This window comes from Hyperolius riggenbachi, chromosome 7 (assembly GCF_040937935.1).
Source record: "Hyperolius riggenbachi isolate aHypRig1 chromosome 7, aHypRig1.pri, whole genome shotgun sequence".
NCBI classification, from domain to species: domain Eukaryota; kingdom Metazoa; phylum Chordata; class Amphibia; order Anura; family Hyperoliidae; genus Hyperolius; species Hyperolius riggenbachi.
Window position 1 is genome coordinate 180,174,727 of NC_090652.1, and position 19,615 is coordinate 180,194,341.

General features: G+C 47.5%; 1 protein-coding gene across 1 annotated transcript in view; it reads right to left on the minus strand.

Annotated features, from left to right (window-relative positions):
• COL5A2 (collagen type V alpha 2 chain) overlaps nt 1-19,615 on the minus strand; it is a 1,703,177-nt gene that overhangs the window by 612,771 nt on the left and 1,070,791 nt on the right. Inside the window, exon 23 of the mRNA XM_068247348.1 lies at nt 3,243-3,341. Coding sequence (XP_068103449.1) covers nt 3,243-3,341 — 99 coding nt within the window. The remainder of the gene's footprint in view (nt 1-3,242; nt 3,342-19,615) is intronic.

Sequence of the window (19,615 nt, forward strand, 5' to 3'; positions counted from 1 at the left end):
CCGTGTGACTGCCTTCCCGAAGACTAAGTCAGTCCCCACACAACATCTCTACCTGCCTGCCGGCCGCTGCTGCCTGCCCCAAGACTAAGTCAGTCCCCACACAGCATCTCTGCCTGCAGGCCGCTTGACTGCCTTCTCCGCCACCACCAACAGGGTCCAGGACTCCAGGAGAATTCCTGAATTTTTAACTAACAAAGAATAATATTTTTTTTGGTGCGTGATTGCAGACTTGCCCTCCATAACATCTGTCATTAAAGGATTTAAAGTTTATTTGTGTCATATACAGCAGGGCCTCGAAAGAGTCCTCATGTATTGTTATTTTTCGTCACTACCTCCCCAAGTTGGGACTTGCGTGCCGTGCGTGCTACCTTCCTTGGATGTGTGGTGGTAGCCGTTTACTGCTCCTCTGCCCACAGCAGCAGCCAGGTGTCCATTAAGGAAATCTTTGAGTGGAAGAAGCCAATGTCTGCCAGTCACCCCCTTGCCCACCATCTGACAGCTGGCTTGGCGGAACTGTTAGCTTGCCAGGCAAGTGGTGTCATTCTCTGGCACACAGTGTGGGGTCAAGGGTCCATCTGACCACAGATGCCTGGTCTGCAAAGCACGATCAGGGCAGGTACATTACTTATACAGCACATTTGGGTCCTTCCTTGGATGTGTGGTGGTAGCCATTTCTCAGGCTCCCATTCTGGACCGGAATTGAAACCCTGATTCCCCGGCCATTACCCGTGGTCACCATGCTACTGAGAAAGTAATATGGAAAGTTTGTCACACAGTTGAATGAATAGCAGACTTGCCCTCCATTACAGATTCTCGTTGAAGGTACTGAACAACCAGCAGAAAAAGTACCTAATTTAAAAAAATAGATGTAAGCTTTAACAATGGTAGAAAAAGAACCATTGAAAGTTGATAAGGCAGTCAGACATTACCTGACATCACTGAGTAAGAGCAATCTCGCCATGGTGCGCACCAGTTCAGCACGGCCGTCACTACACAAACAGCTGTTTGCGGTGCGTTACACAGTGAGTTTGGTCTGTCGGTGTGAAGCAGTACACTAATTACACTACCTGATTGACATGCAAGATGTTTTAAAGCACTTTAGGCCTCCAATTTAGCATGCAATGTGATTTCTGCCCTTAAAACGCTGCTGTGCGTCCAATCCGGATTTTTCCCAGGGACTTTTGTATCCCACTCCGCCATACAAAAAAACATCTTTTCCATCACTTTTGTGGCTAGCATAAATGTTTGTAATTTTCAAAGTTCGCCTCCCAATGAAGTCTATTGCGGTTCGAAAGTTCACGCGAACCCGAACTTTTTTCGCATTTTCGCGTTTGAGGCTCGCGAACCTAAAATTGGAGGTTCGAGCCATCTCTAGTTTTAAAGCACTTTATGCCTCCATTTTAGCAATGCAATGTGATTTCTGCCCTTAAAACCCTGCTGTGCGTCAAATCCATAATTTTCCCCGGGATTTTTGGCATGTATCCCACTCTGCCATGCCCCCCCTGCAGGTGTTAGACCCCTTGAAACATCTTTTCCATCACATCTGTGGCCAGAAACAGTGTTTGAAGTGTTGAAAGTTTGCCTGCCCATTGAAGTCTATTGCGGTTCGCATGGTTCGCACAAACGCAAACCTTTGCAGAAGTTCGTGTTCGAGGTTTGCGAATCTAAAATCAGAGGTTCGACCCATCTCTAATTACTAGAAGGATATTGGATTTTTGGAGCAAGTACAGAGATGAGCCACAAAGTTCATCAGAGGGGGTGGAGGGTCTCACTTACCAGGACTTACCAGGTCTTATCTGTTAATCAGCAAACAACCTCTCACCCCATCAAAATGTTCTGTTTTATTTAAGCCATCTTAATGACATTTATTTATGCAAACAAAACCTTTGTATCCCCTTTTGATGTTGCATGTATATAGCTGTCTGTTCCATCGGCTTGTAAGCAAACAGGATTGAGTTTGACAAAGGCTGGACAGCCAAAAGCTTGCTTACTCTTATTCTTTTAAGTTAGCCAATAAATTCTATCATCCTGATTAAAAAATCTTGCTTTCACTTATGTCTAACACGGTACAATAATCTACTGCTATTACCAGGAAAAGTTAGATTAACTGGGATTAGTTAGTTTGGAGAAAAGACACCTTGGCGGTATTGAATACATCAGATGACAATACAGAAGTTTGGCAGATTCATTTTTTGTAATTCACATCAAGAAGCAGAAAGTGGGCACCATTGGTTTGCAACGTGTAACATTTGTTGAAGTGATCCAGCCGACAATAGTAGTACAATAATGGATGCGGTCGAAAAAGTCCAGTTGCATTAACAAACAGCCACCAACAATATTTATCGGACTTTCACAAGCACATCCATTATTGTACTATTGTCAGCTGGATCACTTAAATAAAGAAACGGACAGTGCCCACTCTCTGCTTCTTGATTTAGATTACAATTACTTCTTTCTTCCTCATTGGTTGGAACACGTTTGAATGATCAGCTGGGTGGATGACAAGACTTCTGACTTGGTGAGACCTTTCCAAATTCTCACTTACATGCTGAGTGCCACACTATTCACATTTTTCCTCTCATATATTGCTAGATTTATTTCTTGTCCCTAGATTTGTGTACAGGATGTGGGGGCATGATCTGAATATAAAGGAAAATCTATTTAGAAAGGGTTAAAATGTGAAATATCTTAACACAGGAAGTAGTTATAGCAAAGTCTATATCTGCATTTAAAGGGGGCTTGGATGCTTTCCTTCCATTGAAGGACACCCATGGCTATAATTACTGGGTAATTCCTGGTGGTGTTGATCCAGGGCTTCTATCATCAGCTCTGGGAACTGTCTTGTAATAATAGCCATGGATATCCTTCAATGCAAGGAAAGCATCCAAGCCCCCTTTAAACCCAGATATATAATTTCCCATAACTACTTCCTATGATAAGATATTCCACATTTTATTGTTGTACCATATTTATTGGTTGAAATCGGTGGACCTACAGTATGTCTTGTCAACCAAACTAACAAAGTAACTACGGTATGTACTGTATAAAGAACATGTCTGCTAGTATTTATTATTTTTTTTGAGAAACTTCCCAGGAATAAAAAATGTAAAACTTAGATACTCAGGCACACAGCTAATAACCTCCTTCCATCCTTCAGAGCATGATAGCTATTGAGGAATGTGCAATGAGAGTCCACAACCCCTCCACTGTATTAAACTGTAACATAAGGTATCAGTACTTACTCTAGCACCAGGAAGGCCAGGTTCTCCAAGACGACCAGGATCTCCATTAGCTCCTTTAGGTCCTGAGATTCCTGCAACCCCACGTTCACCCTGAGCTCCCTGAAAAAAATAGTAGGAATATTACTTGTTATATTAGGAATGTGACTTTTTGGGGTATATATATTTGTATTTAAACAAAATCGCAACATATAAGAGGAGTGCAGTCTTTTGTAACAATCAGACTATAGGTGTTCACATTTTTATACATTCAACCAGTGGCTGGATAGTGTACTGGTTAAGGGCACAGCCTTTTACATGGGAGACCATGGTTTGAATCCTGGCTAGGGTCAGTACCTACTCAGTAAGGAGTTCAGGGCAAGACCCACTGCAGCGTGGCCTCTTGAGCCTGTCCCAGCGGCTGCAGCTCTTGAGCGCTATACAAATGTTTGAATTATTATTAACCACATCTGTATATGGAATTAGAAGAGATAGATATGCAGGACCCAAAACAATACTGAATCTGTACAATCATTCATAGGTTTTCTGGAATGTAAATCATGTATTAAAACTTTGTAGCCTAGGTCAACATCTAGAGCCAGTGTAAATCCAGCACGAAAACAATGTAAATATCAAAACACAGGAAAAAAAAACCTACAGTCTTGCATCTGCCATAACATTTAAGTTACTGTATATACTCGACTATAAAAGTCGAGAAATTTAGGGCTGACTCATTTCATATAAAAGTGAGGAGGTTGTATACTTGAGTAAGCTGTAAAATTCTTGACTTATAGCCTGTGTGGGATTGGGGGGGGGGGGGGTATTTGCAGCAGAAGGGGTAGTGAGGAAGACGTTACTCACCATCCACCGCCGGGCGCAGCGTCCTCTCTTCTCTCTCACTCACGCCATTCTGGCTCGCAATGTCACATGACTTTGGGAGCAGGAGTTGCACCAACTCTTGCAGACTGGCGTGATGAAGGAGAAGAGAGGAGGCAGCCCCCGGCAGTGGATGGTGAGTAATGGCTGCAGCGGCATAGAGCAGGCATAGAGATGAACAACTCACCTTCCAGGTTCCAAGCAGCTTCTTCTTCCTCTCCCAGGTGTCCATCACCTTGGTAACAGTGCCCCCCTGTGATGGTGTAATCGCATGTCATCACAGGGGGCGCTGGTACCAACGCAACAGACGCCTGGGAGAGGAAGAAAATAGAAGCTGCAAGGATCCGGAAGGCGAGTTGTTTACCTCTATGCCTGCTCGCCCCTGCCGCTGCGCCTTATGCTTAGCAACCTATGCTGGAGGCACCTGCTTTCTAACCTATACTGGGGACAACTATACTGGCTACCTATACTGGAGGCACCTACCTGGCTATCCTATATTGGGGGCAACTATACTGGCTACCTATACTGGAGGCACCTCTCTGGCTAACCTATACTGGGGGCAACTATACTTAGATTTTAACTTCCACATTCTGCACAGACCTGCTACTACCAAGAATCACACTGCTCTCCCGCCACTGCAGCTCACTCACCTTGGCTGATAGTTCAACTCACTTGCCTAGACTGATCGGCTAACAGTTCGTGCCACACATGGTGCGTTCAATCTGACCCCCATATGTATGCATGGAGCCAAAAATGGATCCCTCAAGCTAGAGTCATGGCAGCCAATCAGGTATCCCTCCCTCCTGGACCACACACCCACCCTATAAAAATGCCAGCACAAGACCCGATTTCCAGTCTGCCTGTGTGCTGTGTTAAGCAATTTGGGGAGAGCTGTGCTGTGCTGACAGGGATAGTATTAGTTAGCCCTGTGTTCTGTGTGTTTAGTGCAGTTTCTTGCTGCTACAACAGTAGTAGTCATCGTCCTGATCACTCCTTAGCCCTTGTAAGGTGTTTTGTATGTCCACTGTCCAGTGCACTTGAGCTGTTGGAGGCAGGTGTGCAGTGGTGATCATACTACAGTAGTTCACCAAATAGCCCTTTTAAGGGATGTTTTTGTCTTGCTATCTGTCTGTCACCTGACCTGAGTAGTGATGGGCGAACACCTGGATGTTCGGGTTCGGGCCGAACAGGCCGAACATGGGCCAGATGTTCGGCATGTTCGGCCCGAACCCCGAACTCAATGCAAGTCAATGGGGACCCGAACATGCCGCAATATGGCCCCCCTATTGGGTCGCAGGCATAAGGGGGAGCATGCCCCGATCGCGGGGGGGGGGGGGGGCGGAAATTCCCCCCACCCCCTCCGCTAGCGCCCCCCCCCCCCTCTGCCCGCTTCCCCATAAAAAAGTTGGCGTAAAGTTAAATATTACCGGTAGTGGCTGCTGCAGTGGCTGGCTGGCAGTGGTGTGAGTGAGGACTAGGAGAAGGAGTCCGAATATGACGCGTTGAGGCCGGGCAGCGGGCGGTTCAGCGGTAGTACCCTTGTGGTACTTCCGCCCTTTCTCTGACCTCACGTCCTCTACGTGATGACGCATACGAGGGTACGCGTGACGCGGACGTAGAGGACGTGAGGTCAGAGAAAGGGCGGAAGTACCACAAGGGTACTACTGCTGAACCGCCCGCTGCCCGGCCTCAACGCGTCATACTCGGACTCCTCCTCCTCATTCACACCACTGCCAGCCAGCCACTGCAGCAGCCACCACCGGTAATATTTAACTTTACGCCAACTTTTTTATGGGGGAGCGGGCAGAGGGGGGAGCGCTAGCGGAGGGGGTGGGGGGAATTTCCGACCCACCCCGCAATCGGGGCATGCTCCCCCCTTATGCCTGCGACCCCATAGGGGGGCGGTATTCGGCCGAACAGGGCCCTGTTCGGCCGAACAGGGGCCCTGTTCGGCCCTGTTCGGCCGGGCGAACCCGAACAGTTTGGCCGAACACCATCAGGTGTTCGGCCAGACTCGAACATCACCCGAACAGGGTGATGTTCTGCAGAACCCGAACAGTGGCGAACACTGTTCGCCCAACACTAGACCTGAGTTAAGTGGCACTCATTAAAAAACAAAATAATAATAATAAAATACACCTGAGAGACCAGAAGAACCACTACTGTGCTTTCATCTAGTATTCACTACTGCCCTGTATATAGCCTCACTGTCAGGGTCCTATATTTTGTGGTGATTGTAGCAGACAGCATAAACCTGTCTGTCACCTGAGTGAACTGACAATCAGTTCCTCACTGGCGGTGTGCTTATTTTTGCTATTTTAATATTGTTGTCACCTGCTGTGCCTGCAGCAACGCAGAGAGAGGAGTCTGAAGAGGAGTCAGAGGAGGAAGGTGGCTTTGTGGAGGAAGAAGGTCAACAGAAGCAGGCATCCTATGGGGCTTGTTGTCACCTTTCAGGGACCCCTGGTATTTACATGGCTGGTGGGAGTAGGAGAAGGAGACCTTGGATGATGTCCTTAATGACGAGGAACAGGAAGTAGCTACCTCGGCATCCAACCTTGTCCAAATGTGGTCTTTCATGCTGTCCTGCGTGTTGAAGGACCCCCGTATTCTTACAATGCTATAAACAATTCTAGTGGAATTCTATGGAACTCCCTACCTCCCCTGATTAGGGTTTCCACCTCCTTCAACATCTTCAAGAAGGCCCTCAAAACTCACCTTTTCACTCTGGACTACCCCCTCACTTGTGCTCTAAGCCCACTGAACTCTGAAAGCTGAACACTGGTCCCCTACCTTTCGTGTCCCCACCTTTCCCTCTAGATTGTAAGTCTTTGGGCAGGGCCCTCCTCCTTATGTCTCCTACCTGTCCACGCACCTCCATCACCGTACACCCATCCTATGGTTCTGAGTGAACTCAACTTGCCTAATTTCCATGCTGGCAGTGTGATTCTTGGTAGTAGCAGGTCTGTGCAGAATGCGGAAGTTAAAATCTAAGTATAGTTGCCCCCAGTATAGGTTAGCCAGAGAGGTGCCTCCAGTGACTGACTAAACATTACCTTGTACTCGTACTGTGCTGCGTAATCTGATTTGCATGTATTCCTGTATTGTCTTATTGCTGTATGCAGGGCCGGGCCGACACAGAGGCTCACGAGGGTGGAGCCTCTGGGCGCAGGTGACTGCAGTCTGGGGGTGGGGGGCAAGGCACAGGTCTGTATTATATTATACTAAAGGAGGCGCTGTGCTAATGTACAAAAAATCCAAAGATATGGGGATTAGTTCGCACACAAACACTATATCCACCAGAACGTTCTATTTAGATTTCTTCCTGCTGCTACCTTCAAGTTTAGGTGGGAGTACCCAAATCCTACACCTCAGAGCCAAGCAATATGTTAAAATTAAATAAAAGGAGCGCTGGACATGAAAAAAGTCATAAAATAATGCTCATATATGTTTATTTAAGCAAAATTTACATATAAAAGGATACAATATCCATACACACATAACCTTTCATACCACACACATTAAAATGGGGACCACCTGATGTCTCAATACTAAAAAATATATATGTATAAAACGTTGCATATATATGCATAAAAAGACCAAAAATATATATCGCTATGTATATCAGATCTCAAGAAGGTCTAAAAACAATCTTCCAATACTATGCATATATGGATCACCACTTCAAAAAGTCACTAAGATAACACACGCTGAGGCTGCATACAATTCCACCAATACTCTATGGTGCATACTGTGAAATACCTCCTACGTAAGGATCCTCACGATCACTACTGTCATCCATGGCTCCAGACTGTGAACCTCCTGCGCATCCGTGCGCTAAGTCTCCTGGAACTTGAGCAGGGTCCACTCCCCGTCACTGGACCGACAAGGTAAACCGCATCTACTAGCCGGGCTGTACACTCTGCGCTTCGGCAGTGTCTGGGATCCCCGCTGACGTCACTTCCTGGTGTCGTTCTCCTGCGTTCCACCAGGCGGAGCGGCCGTGCTTCCTTGCGGTCCAACACAAAATATTCAGCGCTGAGTTAGATGATGCGCTTGTATGTGAATTATGACTTCCAAGACCACCACTATTGGTACTAGGTTCTTATGGGGCGCCCCTCCTAGCTAGATCAACATGTTTCGACGATCAAAGCGGTTGTCTTCCTCAGGATCAATAGTTTGGTCCTCCTAGGTTGCCATATCTATACATCCACATATCCCCTCCTCCATCTGCATCTTAAAGCGCTCCATTCTCCAATACTAATTATTCATCAGGGATATACTACAGCCTTATCTTCAACCCACCATAAAGTGTAAAACATTATGAATCATAACAAATATTTTTGATTAAATATATGGATAATATAAGTCCATATTCAAACAACAGAGGGAATATTCATATAGCATTATATACTTAGAAAAGAAAACGAGACATCAGGTATTTCCCCCTTGCATCAGGTGGTCCCCAACTTGCAAAGCATACGAACCCTCTATTTCCCTGATTCTGTAACATAATCCTATCTATTTCATGAATCCGAACGTCTCCATCCCCTCATGAAGGCCCTTTGGTGCAATAGTGTCCAGTTCAAAAATCCATTTACTTTCATTCCTGGACATTTTGGCAATGAAGTCACCTCCCCATATATCTCTATTTATGACCTCAATACCAAAAAATATATTTTGAGTCTGGCATTCATGAAACTTTTTAAAATGTCTTGAGAGGGGATGCTCCTCCCACCCTTTCTTAATATTATTCATGTGTTCACCTATCCTTTTATGGAGCTCTCTTTTGGTGCGACCAATATATTTTTTGCCACAAGGGCAAACCAAACAATAAATCACTCCCTTAGTGTCACAAGTTATCAGCTGGTGAATCTCTTGGATTCTAGATGGTCCTTCCACATTTTTGATGTTCCTATACCCTCTGGTATTCCTACAATTATTACACCTCCCACATCTAACAAATCCACCCTCCTTATCCACTAATCTATCCTTCTGATAGTCACCAGCTGCCATTGCTACCCTTAATCCCAGATTCCCTGGTTTCCTGAATATGAAGGTGGGTTTACATGGCAAAATTTCATTAAGAATCTTGTCCTCCTGTGTTTGTTAATAATTAGTTTTACAGCATTTGCTTGTGCACAGTACCTCAGGTTGATTTTAAAAGAGTGGTCCACATCCACATTATGTGACTTCTTTTTTAGGAGGTCTTTATGCTCTAGTCTATTAACCTCCTCTTTTGCCTTCTCTATAAGTTCAGGCTGATATCCATTTTCAAAAAACTTCTTACCCAATACCTCTCTTTCTAATATATATTTGCTTTCCTCAGTAAAATTTCTTTTTAGCCTTGCAAATTGTCCTTTTGGTACATTGTTTAACCATGAGGGTAGATGGCAGCTGGTGGCCAATATATATCCATTAACATCTGTGGGTTTGCTATAAGTGCAAGTTTTTAATTTGTTCTCTTCTATGTATATAGTTAAATCCAGGAAGTTCACCCGCTGACAACTCGTCTCTGCTGTAAATTTCGGATTCCTATCATTAACCTCCATCCAGGGGCGTAGGAATAGACCCTGCAGCCCCTGCAGTTGCAGGGGGGCCCCTAGCAAGTCAGGGGCCCGGAGGAGGAAAGGCTGTCACCACCGGCGTACCTACCGGGGATGCGACTCTCTCAGCCGCAGGGGGGGCCGGGGCTGCTCTGGGGCCCGCTCACTGTGCGTGGGGGGAGCGCTGCTCTGGACCCCCCAGCAAGGTGCTCAACTGGCCGCAGCGTCTGCCAGTTCATTCCCCGCAGCCCCGCTCCACCAGCAGCCTGCATAGTCTCCGGCAGGCAGAGCAGGGCTACGGCAAGATGGCCGCCGAAGAAGCCCTACACTGGAGACTATTTGTGTCTCTAGTACAGGGTTTCGGCAGCCATCTTGCCGTAGCCCTGCACTCTGCCTGTCAGCGCGGGAGATGTGCTGCAGGAGGACTCGGGGAGCTGCGAGCCAGATGCCGGGAGAGGAGAAGACTTCTGTCAGGTAAGTGAATTGTTTTTTTTTCACAGGTGCATTTTTTTTTCTAGTGTCTGCTGCCCACATTGTGATTTTCTGGTCACTGCTGCCCACATTGTGATTTTCAGGTGTCTGCTGCCCACATTATGATTTTCTGGTGTCTGCTGCCCACATTGTGATTTTCAGGTGTCTGCTGCCCACATTGCGATTTTCTGGTGTCTGCTGCCCACATTATGATTTTCTGGTGTCTGCTGCCCACATTACGATTTTCTGGTCACTGCTGCCCACATTGCGATATTCTGGTGTCTGCTGCCCACATTGCGATTTTCTGGTGTCTGCTGCCCACATGACGATTTTCAGGTGTCTGCTGCCCACATTGTGATTTTCAGGTGTCTGCTGCCCACATTACGATTTTCTGGTCACTGCTGCCCACATTGCGATTTTCTGGTCACTGCTGCCCACATTGCGATTTTCAGGTGTCTGCTGCCCTCATTACGATTTTCAGGTGTCTGCTGCCCACATTACGATTTTCAGGTGTCTGCTGCCCACATTGCGATTTTCAGGTGTCTGCTGCCCACATTGTGATTTTCTGGTCACTGCTGCCCACATTGTGATTTTCAGGTGTCTGCTGCCCACATTATGATTTTCTGGTCACTGCTGCCCACATTGTGATTTTCAGGTGTCTGCTGCCCACATTATGATTTTCTGGTCACTGCTGCCCACATTGTGATTTTCAGGTGTCTGCTGCCCACATTGCGATTTTCTGGTGTCTGCTGCCCACATTATGATTTTCTGGTGTCTGCTGCCCACATTACGATTTTCTGGTCACTGCTGCCCACATTGCGATTTTCTGGTGTCTGCTGCCCACATTACGATTTTCAGGTGTCTGCTGCCCACATTGTGATTTTCAGGTGTCTGCTGCCCACATTACGATTTTCTGGTCACTGCTGCCCACATTGCGATTTTCTGGTCACTGCTGCCCACATTGCGATTTTCAGGTGTCTGCTGCCCTCATTACGATTTTCAGGTGTCTGCTGCCCACATTACGATTTTCAGGTGTCTGCTGCCCACATTACGATTTTCAGGTGTCTGCTGCCCACATTGCGATTTTTCTGGTGACTGCTGCCCACATTGCGATTTTTCTGGTGACTGCTGCCCACATAAGGATTTTCTGGTGACTGCTGCCCACATTAGGATTTTCTGGTGACTGCTGCCCACATTACGATATTCTGGTGACTGCTGCCCACATTAGGATTTTCTGGTGACTGATGCCCACATTGCAATTTTCTGGTGACTGCTGCCCACATGGCGATTTTCTGGTGACTGCTGCCCACATTGCGATTTTCTGGTGAACTCTGCCCACATTACGATTTTCTGGCCCACATTACGATTGTCTGGTAAAATGCTGCCCACTTTACAATTAATTTACAGTGAAACGCTGCCCCATTACGATTATTTGGCACCTATGGGGGGGGCCCCATCCAAATATTCGCAGGGGGGCCCAGTGATTTCTAGTTACGCCCCTGCCTCCATCCTTTCCAGAAAGTCCTGGAGTGCAAATTATGTACCCCTCCAGACAAATAGGACGTCATCAATAAATCTCTTCCATAGGACCAGGTCCGCCCGGGGTCCTCACGCCCGTAAACATGGGACTCCTCCCAATGGGCCATGAAGAGGTTAGCATACCCCGGGGCGAACTGGGTTCCCATTGCCGTCCCACTCGTCTGGAGGTAGTACTCACCCTCATACAACAAGAGATTATGAGTTAACATGTACTTTATGGAATTCAAAATAAACTACTTTTGCTCATCCCGTAACTCTCCATCCATGTCAAGGAAATGTTTCACCGCCTGTAAACCCCTGTCATGCTGGATAATGGTGTACAGGGAGGTTACATCAAGGGTCCCTAAAATCCAGCCCTCCTCCCTTACCATATCCTCCAGAAGGTTAAGTACATGTCTGGAGTCCTCAAGGTAGGCCGGAGTGGCCTTAACATACTTCTGTAAATAAATGTCAACATATTTAGACAAATTAGAGGTGACGGACCCTATGCCCGAAACAATCAGCCTACCCGGAGGTCTCTCAAGACTCTTGTGGACCTTCGGCAAGTGATAAAACACTGCCAACCTAGGATGAGCAATATTTATGAATTCATATTCATTTATGGTGAGAATTCCTTCTTGCTTCAGAAGTTCTTCCAACTCTTTGCCAAATCCTACACTTGGATCACCCCTCAAACGTACATATGTATCCCTATCACTGAGCAATCTGGCGGCTTCACGTTGATAATCTTCCGAGTTTTGTATTACGATCCCGCCACCTTTGTCTGCCGGACGTATAACTATTGACCGATTTTTTTGTAGATCGCGTAACGCTCTGGTTTTTTTTACACTCAGATTGCCCAATGATACAGGCTGTGGTCTCATCCTCCTCAGGTACCTTTCCACACCCAGTTCAAAAATTTCAATCTCTTTGCATATCTCACTTATTGGATTAAACTTGGAAGGATTCCTAAGTGAGGTGTGTAAAAAGAAATTATTTAAAACTTTTTTTCTTAATATGGGTTTTTTTTTGAAAATATTTCTTAAGACACAGCTTCCTAGTGTACTTTTATATATCAATAAATGTTTCAAACTTATTAAGTTTACAGGTGGGGCGAATTTCAATCCTTTCTCTAGTAATTGTTTTTCAGCTTCATTAAGCATGACATCACTAAGGTTGAAAAAGCCCCTTTCCCGATCTGTCTTAGGGTTTGGTGTTAGTACTGCCTTCCTGAGCATGTTTCCCCTCCCCCTGGACCCCCTTTTCCTCCTCTCCCTCCTCTCCCTCCTTCCCTTGGATCCGTGTCTACTGCTAAAAAATAACTAGTAATAGGATTATAATTATTTCTTACATTTCCCCTGGGATGTCTTCCTTGGGGTCTATAGTTTTTTTCTTCTTACTGATATGGAACTTTGGTTCACATCTGACGGCACTTGATTTTTCTTATTGAAAATAATCCGGGGGGCATTCCGTTGCTGATTAACACCTCCTGACTCCCCATTTGTGGGGGACAATACGGAGTATCTATTACTAGTGGGTATGTTAATCAAACACTCATTCTCTATGACCCTCCCACCTCCCTTATGACCATTGGTGGGTCCCCTCTCCCCCCCCCCCATGTGGAAGGATATCACCATGATCCATATTAATTTTCTTTGTGTTTTTTGTATTTGTCTCCCGGTCCCTCCCATTTTTACTCACATTCTTATTTTTATTTTTGTGTTTGTTGCTTTTATTCTTATCTTTATTTGTATTTATATTTCTCTTATCAATTGGTTGTTTATTCCGTGTGTGTCTTCCTTGCGAAGAAGTCCAACTTTTATCCGGGGTTATCCCAGTCATCAAATTGGACTCTTCTAGAATTTCCACATTCCTATCCCCCAATATACTGCCCTCCCAAGAGTCCACATCTGGCTGTCACCCCCTTGCCCAGCGTCTGACAGCTGGCTTGGCGAAACTGTTAGCTCACCAGCTGTTACCATACCAGCTGATGGACTCTGAGGCCTTCCGAAAATTTGTGGCGATTGGGACACCACAGTGGAAGTTACCAGGTTGCAATTATTTCTTAAAAAAGGTGATACCCAAACTGTACCGTGATGTTGAAAGGCAAGTGGTGTCATCTCTGGGTCAAGGGTCCATCTGACCACGGAGGCCTGGTCTGCAAAGCACGGTCAGGGCAGGTACATTACTTATACAGCACATTGGGTCAACCTGGTGACCGCTGGCAAGCAGGGAATATGTGGCTGTGCAGCGGACCTAGTTGTGACACCTCCACGGCTTGCAGGCAGGCCTGCTGCCACCTACTCTCCTTGTCCTCCTACTACATCCTCTTCGCTGTCGTCATCCTCCTCCTCGGCTGAGTGACAGTGCCACTCTACTGGTGCTGCGATCTGCTATCCAACTACACACCCCCAGCTCCCCAGGGCCTATGCTGCATGCCAGTTACGACGGCGTCACTCCTTCTTGGACATGTCTTGCCTCAGAGCCGAGGGTCACACTGGGGCAGCTCTCCTGGCTGCTCTGAACAAACAGGTGGATCAGTGGCTGACCCCGCACCAACTGGAGATTGGCAACGTGGTGTGTGACAACGGCAGCAATCTCATTCCGGCTTTGAGTTTGGGCATGTTGACACGTACCTTGCATGGCACATGTGCTAAATCTAATAATTCAGAGATTTGTGTGCAAGTACCCAGGCTTACAGGAGGTCCTGTAGCAGTCCAGGAAGGTGTGTGTGCATTTCAGGCATTCCTACACGGCCTTGGTGCACTTGGCCGAAATTCAGCAGAAAAACAACTTGCCGGTGAGGCGCTTGATTTGCGATAGCCAGACTCGCTGGAATTCAATGCTCCTCATGTTTGACCGCCTGCTACAACAGGAGAAAGCCATCAACGAGTATCCGTACAGCTACGGTGCTTGAGCAGGTTCTGGGGAGCTGGGGATTTTCTTGCCGAGGTACTAGAGACTGAAGCGTAATGCCTGCAGGTTCATGTGTCCGTTTGAGGAGGTGACAAACCTGGTGAGTCACAGTGAATGCGCCATCAGCAACTTGATCCCATATGCTTTCTTCCTGGAGTGTGCCGTGTGTAGAGTGGTGGATCAAGCTGTAGATCAGCGTGAACAGGAAGAGGAGGATGAGTGGGAACAATCATCAGCAGAACCAGATTTGTCATCAACACCTGCGGCAGCACAGAGGAGGGGGGGGGTAAGGAGGAGTCGTCTGAGGAAGGAGGAGGAGGCGGAAGAACAACCGCAGCAGGCGTCGTAGGGGGCTTGTGCTGCTCACCTTTCCCGTAGTATTGTTCGTAGCTGGGGGGAGGAGGAGAACTTACCTGACATCACTGAGGAAGAGCAAGAGGAAATGGCTAGTAGGTCGGCATCCGACTTTGTGCCGATGGGGTCTTTCATGCTGTCCAGCTTGTTAAAGGGACCCCCGTATAAAAAAACTCAAGGGGAATGACCTGTACTGGGTGGCAACGCTACTAGACCCTCGGTATAAGCACAAAGTGGCGGAAATGTTACCAAGTCAACAGAAGGTACAAAGGATGCAGCACTTGCACAACAAGCTGGCAAGTATTCTTTACAGTGCGTTTAAGGGTGATGTCACAGCACAACGGAAAAAAGGTGCCACTGCCAGTAATCTTCCTCCTCCCATGTCCACGAAGGCAAGGACAGGACACTAGCGATCTCATGGTGATGTCGGGCATGCGGACATTCTTTAGTCCAATGCCTCGCCTTAGCCCTTCCAGATCCACCCTCCATCAACGCCTCGACCGGCAGGTAGCCGACTACCTGGCCTTGACTGCGGATGTAGACACTCTGAGCACTGATGAACCCCTGGACTACTGGGTGCGCAGGCTTGACCTGTGGCCAGAGCTGTCACAATTTGCCATCCAACTTCTGGCTTGCCCTGCCTCAAGCGTCCTGTCAGAAAGGACCTTCAGCGCAGCTGGAGGCATTGTCAGTGAGAAGAGAAGTTGCCTAGGTCAAAAAAGTGTTCAGTACCTCACCTTTATCAAAATGAATGAGGCATGGATCCCGGAGGGCTACTGCCTGCCCCAAGACTAAGTCGGCCCCACACAGCATCTCTGCCTGCAGGCCGCTTGGCTGCCTTTTCCACCACCACCAACAGGGTCCAGGACTCCAGATGGATTCCTGAATTTTTAAGGTCGCTGCTAGCAGCGGCCGCTAACAAAAACAATAACAATTTTTCTGGTGCGTGTACATGCCTGCCTAATTTTTCTGGCTGCACTGCGGCTGCAATAACAAAACAAAAGGCATGTACATGTGTCAATTCCCCTTCGTGATCGTTACCTTGCCCCGGTGAAGGGGCTTGCATATCACAATGAAGCAATGACCGTCGGCTATATGAGTGTGTTGGGGGACACACCTGACCCAAGATAATAAGGTTGTTGCTTCATTGTGGACAGACCAAATAAGATCAGCTGGACAGTCACTGTTGTTCTGTCATTGCGCTACCTCAGCCTCGCGACCATATGGGCTTGAAAACCGCCATTGACTGCACTCTCGCGATCGTGCGCACCAGTCCAGCACGGCCATCACTACACAAACAGCTGTTTGCGGTGCGTTATACAGTGAGTTTGGTCTGTCAGTGTGACGCAGTACACTAATTACACTACCTGATTGATGTATACACACACAAGATGTTTTAAAGCACTTTATGCCTCCAATTTAGCAATGCAATGTGATTTCTGCCTTTAAAACCCTGCTGTGCGTCTAATCTGTAATTTTCCCCGGGACTTTTGGCGTGTATCCCACTCTGCCATGCCCCCATCCAGGTGTTAGACCTCTTGAAACATCTTTTCCATCACTTTTGTGGCCAGAAAAAGTGTTTGAAGTTTTGAAAGTTCGCCTGCCCATTGAAGGCTGTTGCGGTTCGCATGGTTCGCGCGAACGCAAACTTTTGCGGAAGTTTGCGTTCGAGGTTCGCAAACCTAAAATCGGAGGTTCGAGCCATCTCTAGTGACCGGCTCCCATGTCTTACTCCTTGAAAAGGGCCCTCGTGGAGATGCCAGTTCTTGCGTGGCATGGCAGTTTGTCTCCACCACGATCTTCTCAATGACATCGTCACTGAAATAGAGCTGCAACTACGCCAGGGGGTTATGCTTGCAGTCAATCTCCAAGCTGGGCTCCCCAGTAAAAGGTAGATGTGGGGGCGGTGGTGGAGCCTGAGTTGTGTCGATTGGGCACCAAACCCGTACATCACTAACATCGGTGTCAGTGGTGATATAGTCACTGTCGCTCTCCGAGTCAGACGACAGATCCCCAGGAGAGTCACTGTCACTCGAGTCTGCCAGCGACTGCAGCTCAGGATCGCTGTCCTTGAACGCCATCATCACTTCCAGTGTAAGAGGCCTTGAGGTTGATGCTATAGTAGGTGATGGGCAGGTGACAGGCAGAGAGTAATCAAATCCAAAGGCAAAGAGAATAGTCGTGATCCAGGCAGAGGTCGGTACAGGCAGCAGGCAAACAGAATAGTCGCAATCCAAGCCGAGGTCGGTACAGGCAGCAGGCAAAAAGAATATTTGTAATCCAGGCAGAGGTCAGTAGAGGCAGCAGGCAAGGAGAGTAGTCAAAATCCAGGCGAAAATGGGTACATAGGTAATCAGAATTAGGACCAATCAGCTTTAGAATATTAAAATTTTCTGCACCTCCCCCCATGATGTCACGCCAACCCCTGACGTCACGCCGCACCGCCACTCCACTCATTTGATTGGACGCTGGGTCCCCAGAAGAAGAGCAGGGCTATGGGGATCCCGGGGGCCGGAGACTATTACAGGCACCCGGGGAGAGGAGGGTAGACATGCTGGAATCCCACTGTGCAGCGCCGATCGCGTGCAGGACTTAGAAAACTGAAGGAAACCAGGTAATTAGCTGGCCTGAGCTGAGCACGGGATTACCACTCTTAGCTTATTTCTCCCACCCCAAGCTCAGGAGGCTAAAAGGTGCTCCTGCAGGCTGCCCTCTCAGCTTTCTTTGCTGAGGGAAGGACCCACCACATGCAAGGTCGACCCCTCCTGGCAGGTACACCGCCACGTTCCTTCAACTTAAAATTCATGAATTTCCGTGATAGGGACGCCATCTTGGTGGAAGCAAGGAAGGTCGGCCCCATCAATTATGGCAACTCCAAGCTCCTCTTCTTCCCTGACTATACTGCAGAGATGCAGCGCCTCAGGAAATCCTTTGATGGAGTGAGGGCCCGGCTGCGCAACAAGAATATCAAGTATTCCACCATTTTCCCTGCTTAACTGCAAGTCCAGGATGGGGATAGTGTCCGCTTCTTTACTAGTCCTGTGGAAGCATCTATGTGGCTGGACACGCTGCCGTGAGTCTGGTAATGGATCGGTAAAGTATATCCGCCCATGCTCTCCTGCCTTCTAAACTTTTGTGCAAGACTGTCACCACTGTGCCTCTGCTGTCACTTATGACATTATGTAGTGTCAATCTGTGTCGCCTTGCTGGCTAAGTCCAGGCTGAGGCCCCCTTCTCCTCTTTGTGCATTACAACTAAGAGGATATTGAATATTCTCAGTGATTGATACCCATTCTTTGGGCACACTTCTTTGATGAGTGTGGTTCCGGAACAGTTGGATGCCAAGGAACTACCTATAACTATTAACTCTCCTACAGAATGGATGGGTGCCCGAAAGGCTATATTTTGGCAAGAGGGGCACCTTTGGGTGGCCTGTCTGACTGCTTTTCTCTGATCTAAGCTGGACTAAGTATATTCCCCTAAATATGGTGCCTGCTCATCTTAGTTTGTTCCCCTTTGAATTCTCTGTATTATTTCACTGTCCTGCTCTGTTTTTTGTGTGGGGGGGGGGGGGGCTACAGTTGGGACTGTGCATCAGTGTTATGTCGTACTGTTGGGACCAGTGGTGCTCACCGACAGGTCATGATCACGAGTTGCCGTGATTTCATGACCATTTTTAATCTATCCGCCACGGGTATTCGTCGCCGTGGACCAATTTTCAATCATTAAAATCCGCTTCGGCAGACCGTGAATGCGTACATTCGATCGCATTCACGCTCCTGAAAACGGCGCATAAGTCGTGGTTAGGTCGTGAATAGCGGAAGTAGGCAGAAGTGACTTCCCTGGCACCAATCAGAGGCTCCCAGCCAGGCCCTGGCAACCAATCATAGGAGGGGAGGCTATGCCCTCTCCTCCTGTATGTAAAGCGGCGGCCATGATGGAAAAGCTCCGTCATTGCTAGACTGTGGCACTGAGAGGATTATCTCCAGGCCATTGTACCTAAAGCAAGAGCGTTTTGTGTGTGAAAACCCAGTGTTTTAACTGCTAACTGTGCTGTTATACTGTAGTTGTTAGTTGTATTTAGTTAGGTAGCCAGTGAGTCATTGCTGTAGTCAGTGTAGTCAGAGTGTACTGGTGGTGATTAGTGTGTGTAGTGCAGGCAGGCAGGCAGGGTCAGAGTGTACTGCTCACTTGTATTCAGCTAGCCAGTCATACACTTCAGCTACTACTTACAGACAGTCACACTGCCAGTGCAGTTTATTTAGCAAGTGACATTGTGTACTGTGCTCACTGCTCACTGGTATTATTCATCTCATTACCCAGTGATACCCTTCACTTAGGTTGTAGTGGTTCACTGCTCACTGGTATTAATCATTTCATTACCCAGTGATACCCTTCACTTAGGTTGTACTGTATTCACTGCTCACTGGTATTAATCATCTCATTACCCAGTGATACCCTTCACTTAGGTTGTACTGTGTTCACTGCTCACTGGTATTAATCATCTCATTACCCAGTGATACCCTTCACTAGAGGTGTAGCGAACGGTTCGCCGGCGAACGGTTCCAGGCGAACATTGGTGGTTCGCGTTCGCCTGCGCCAGGCGAACTTTTCCGGAAGTTCGATTCGCCCCATAATGCACTATGAGGGTCAACTTTGACCCTCTGCATCATAGTCAGCAGGCACATTGTAGCCATTCAGGCTACAGTAAGCCCT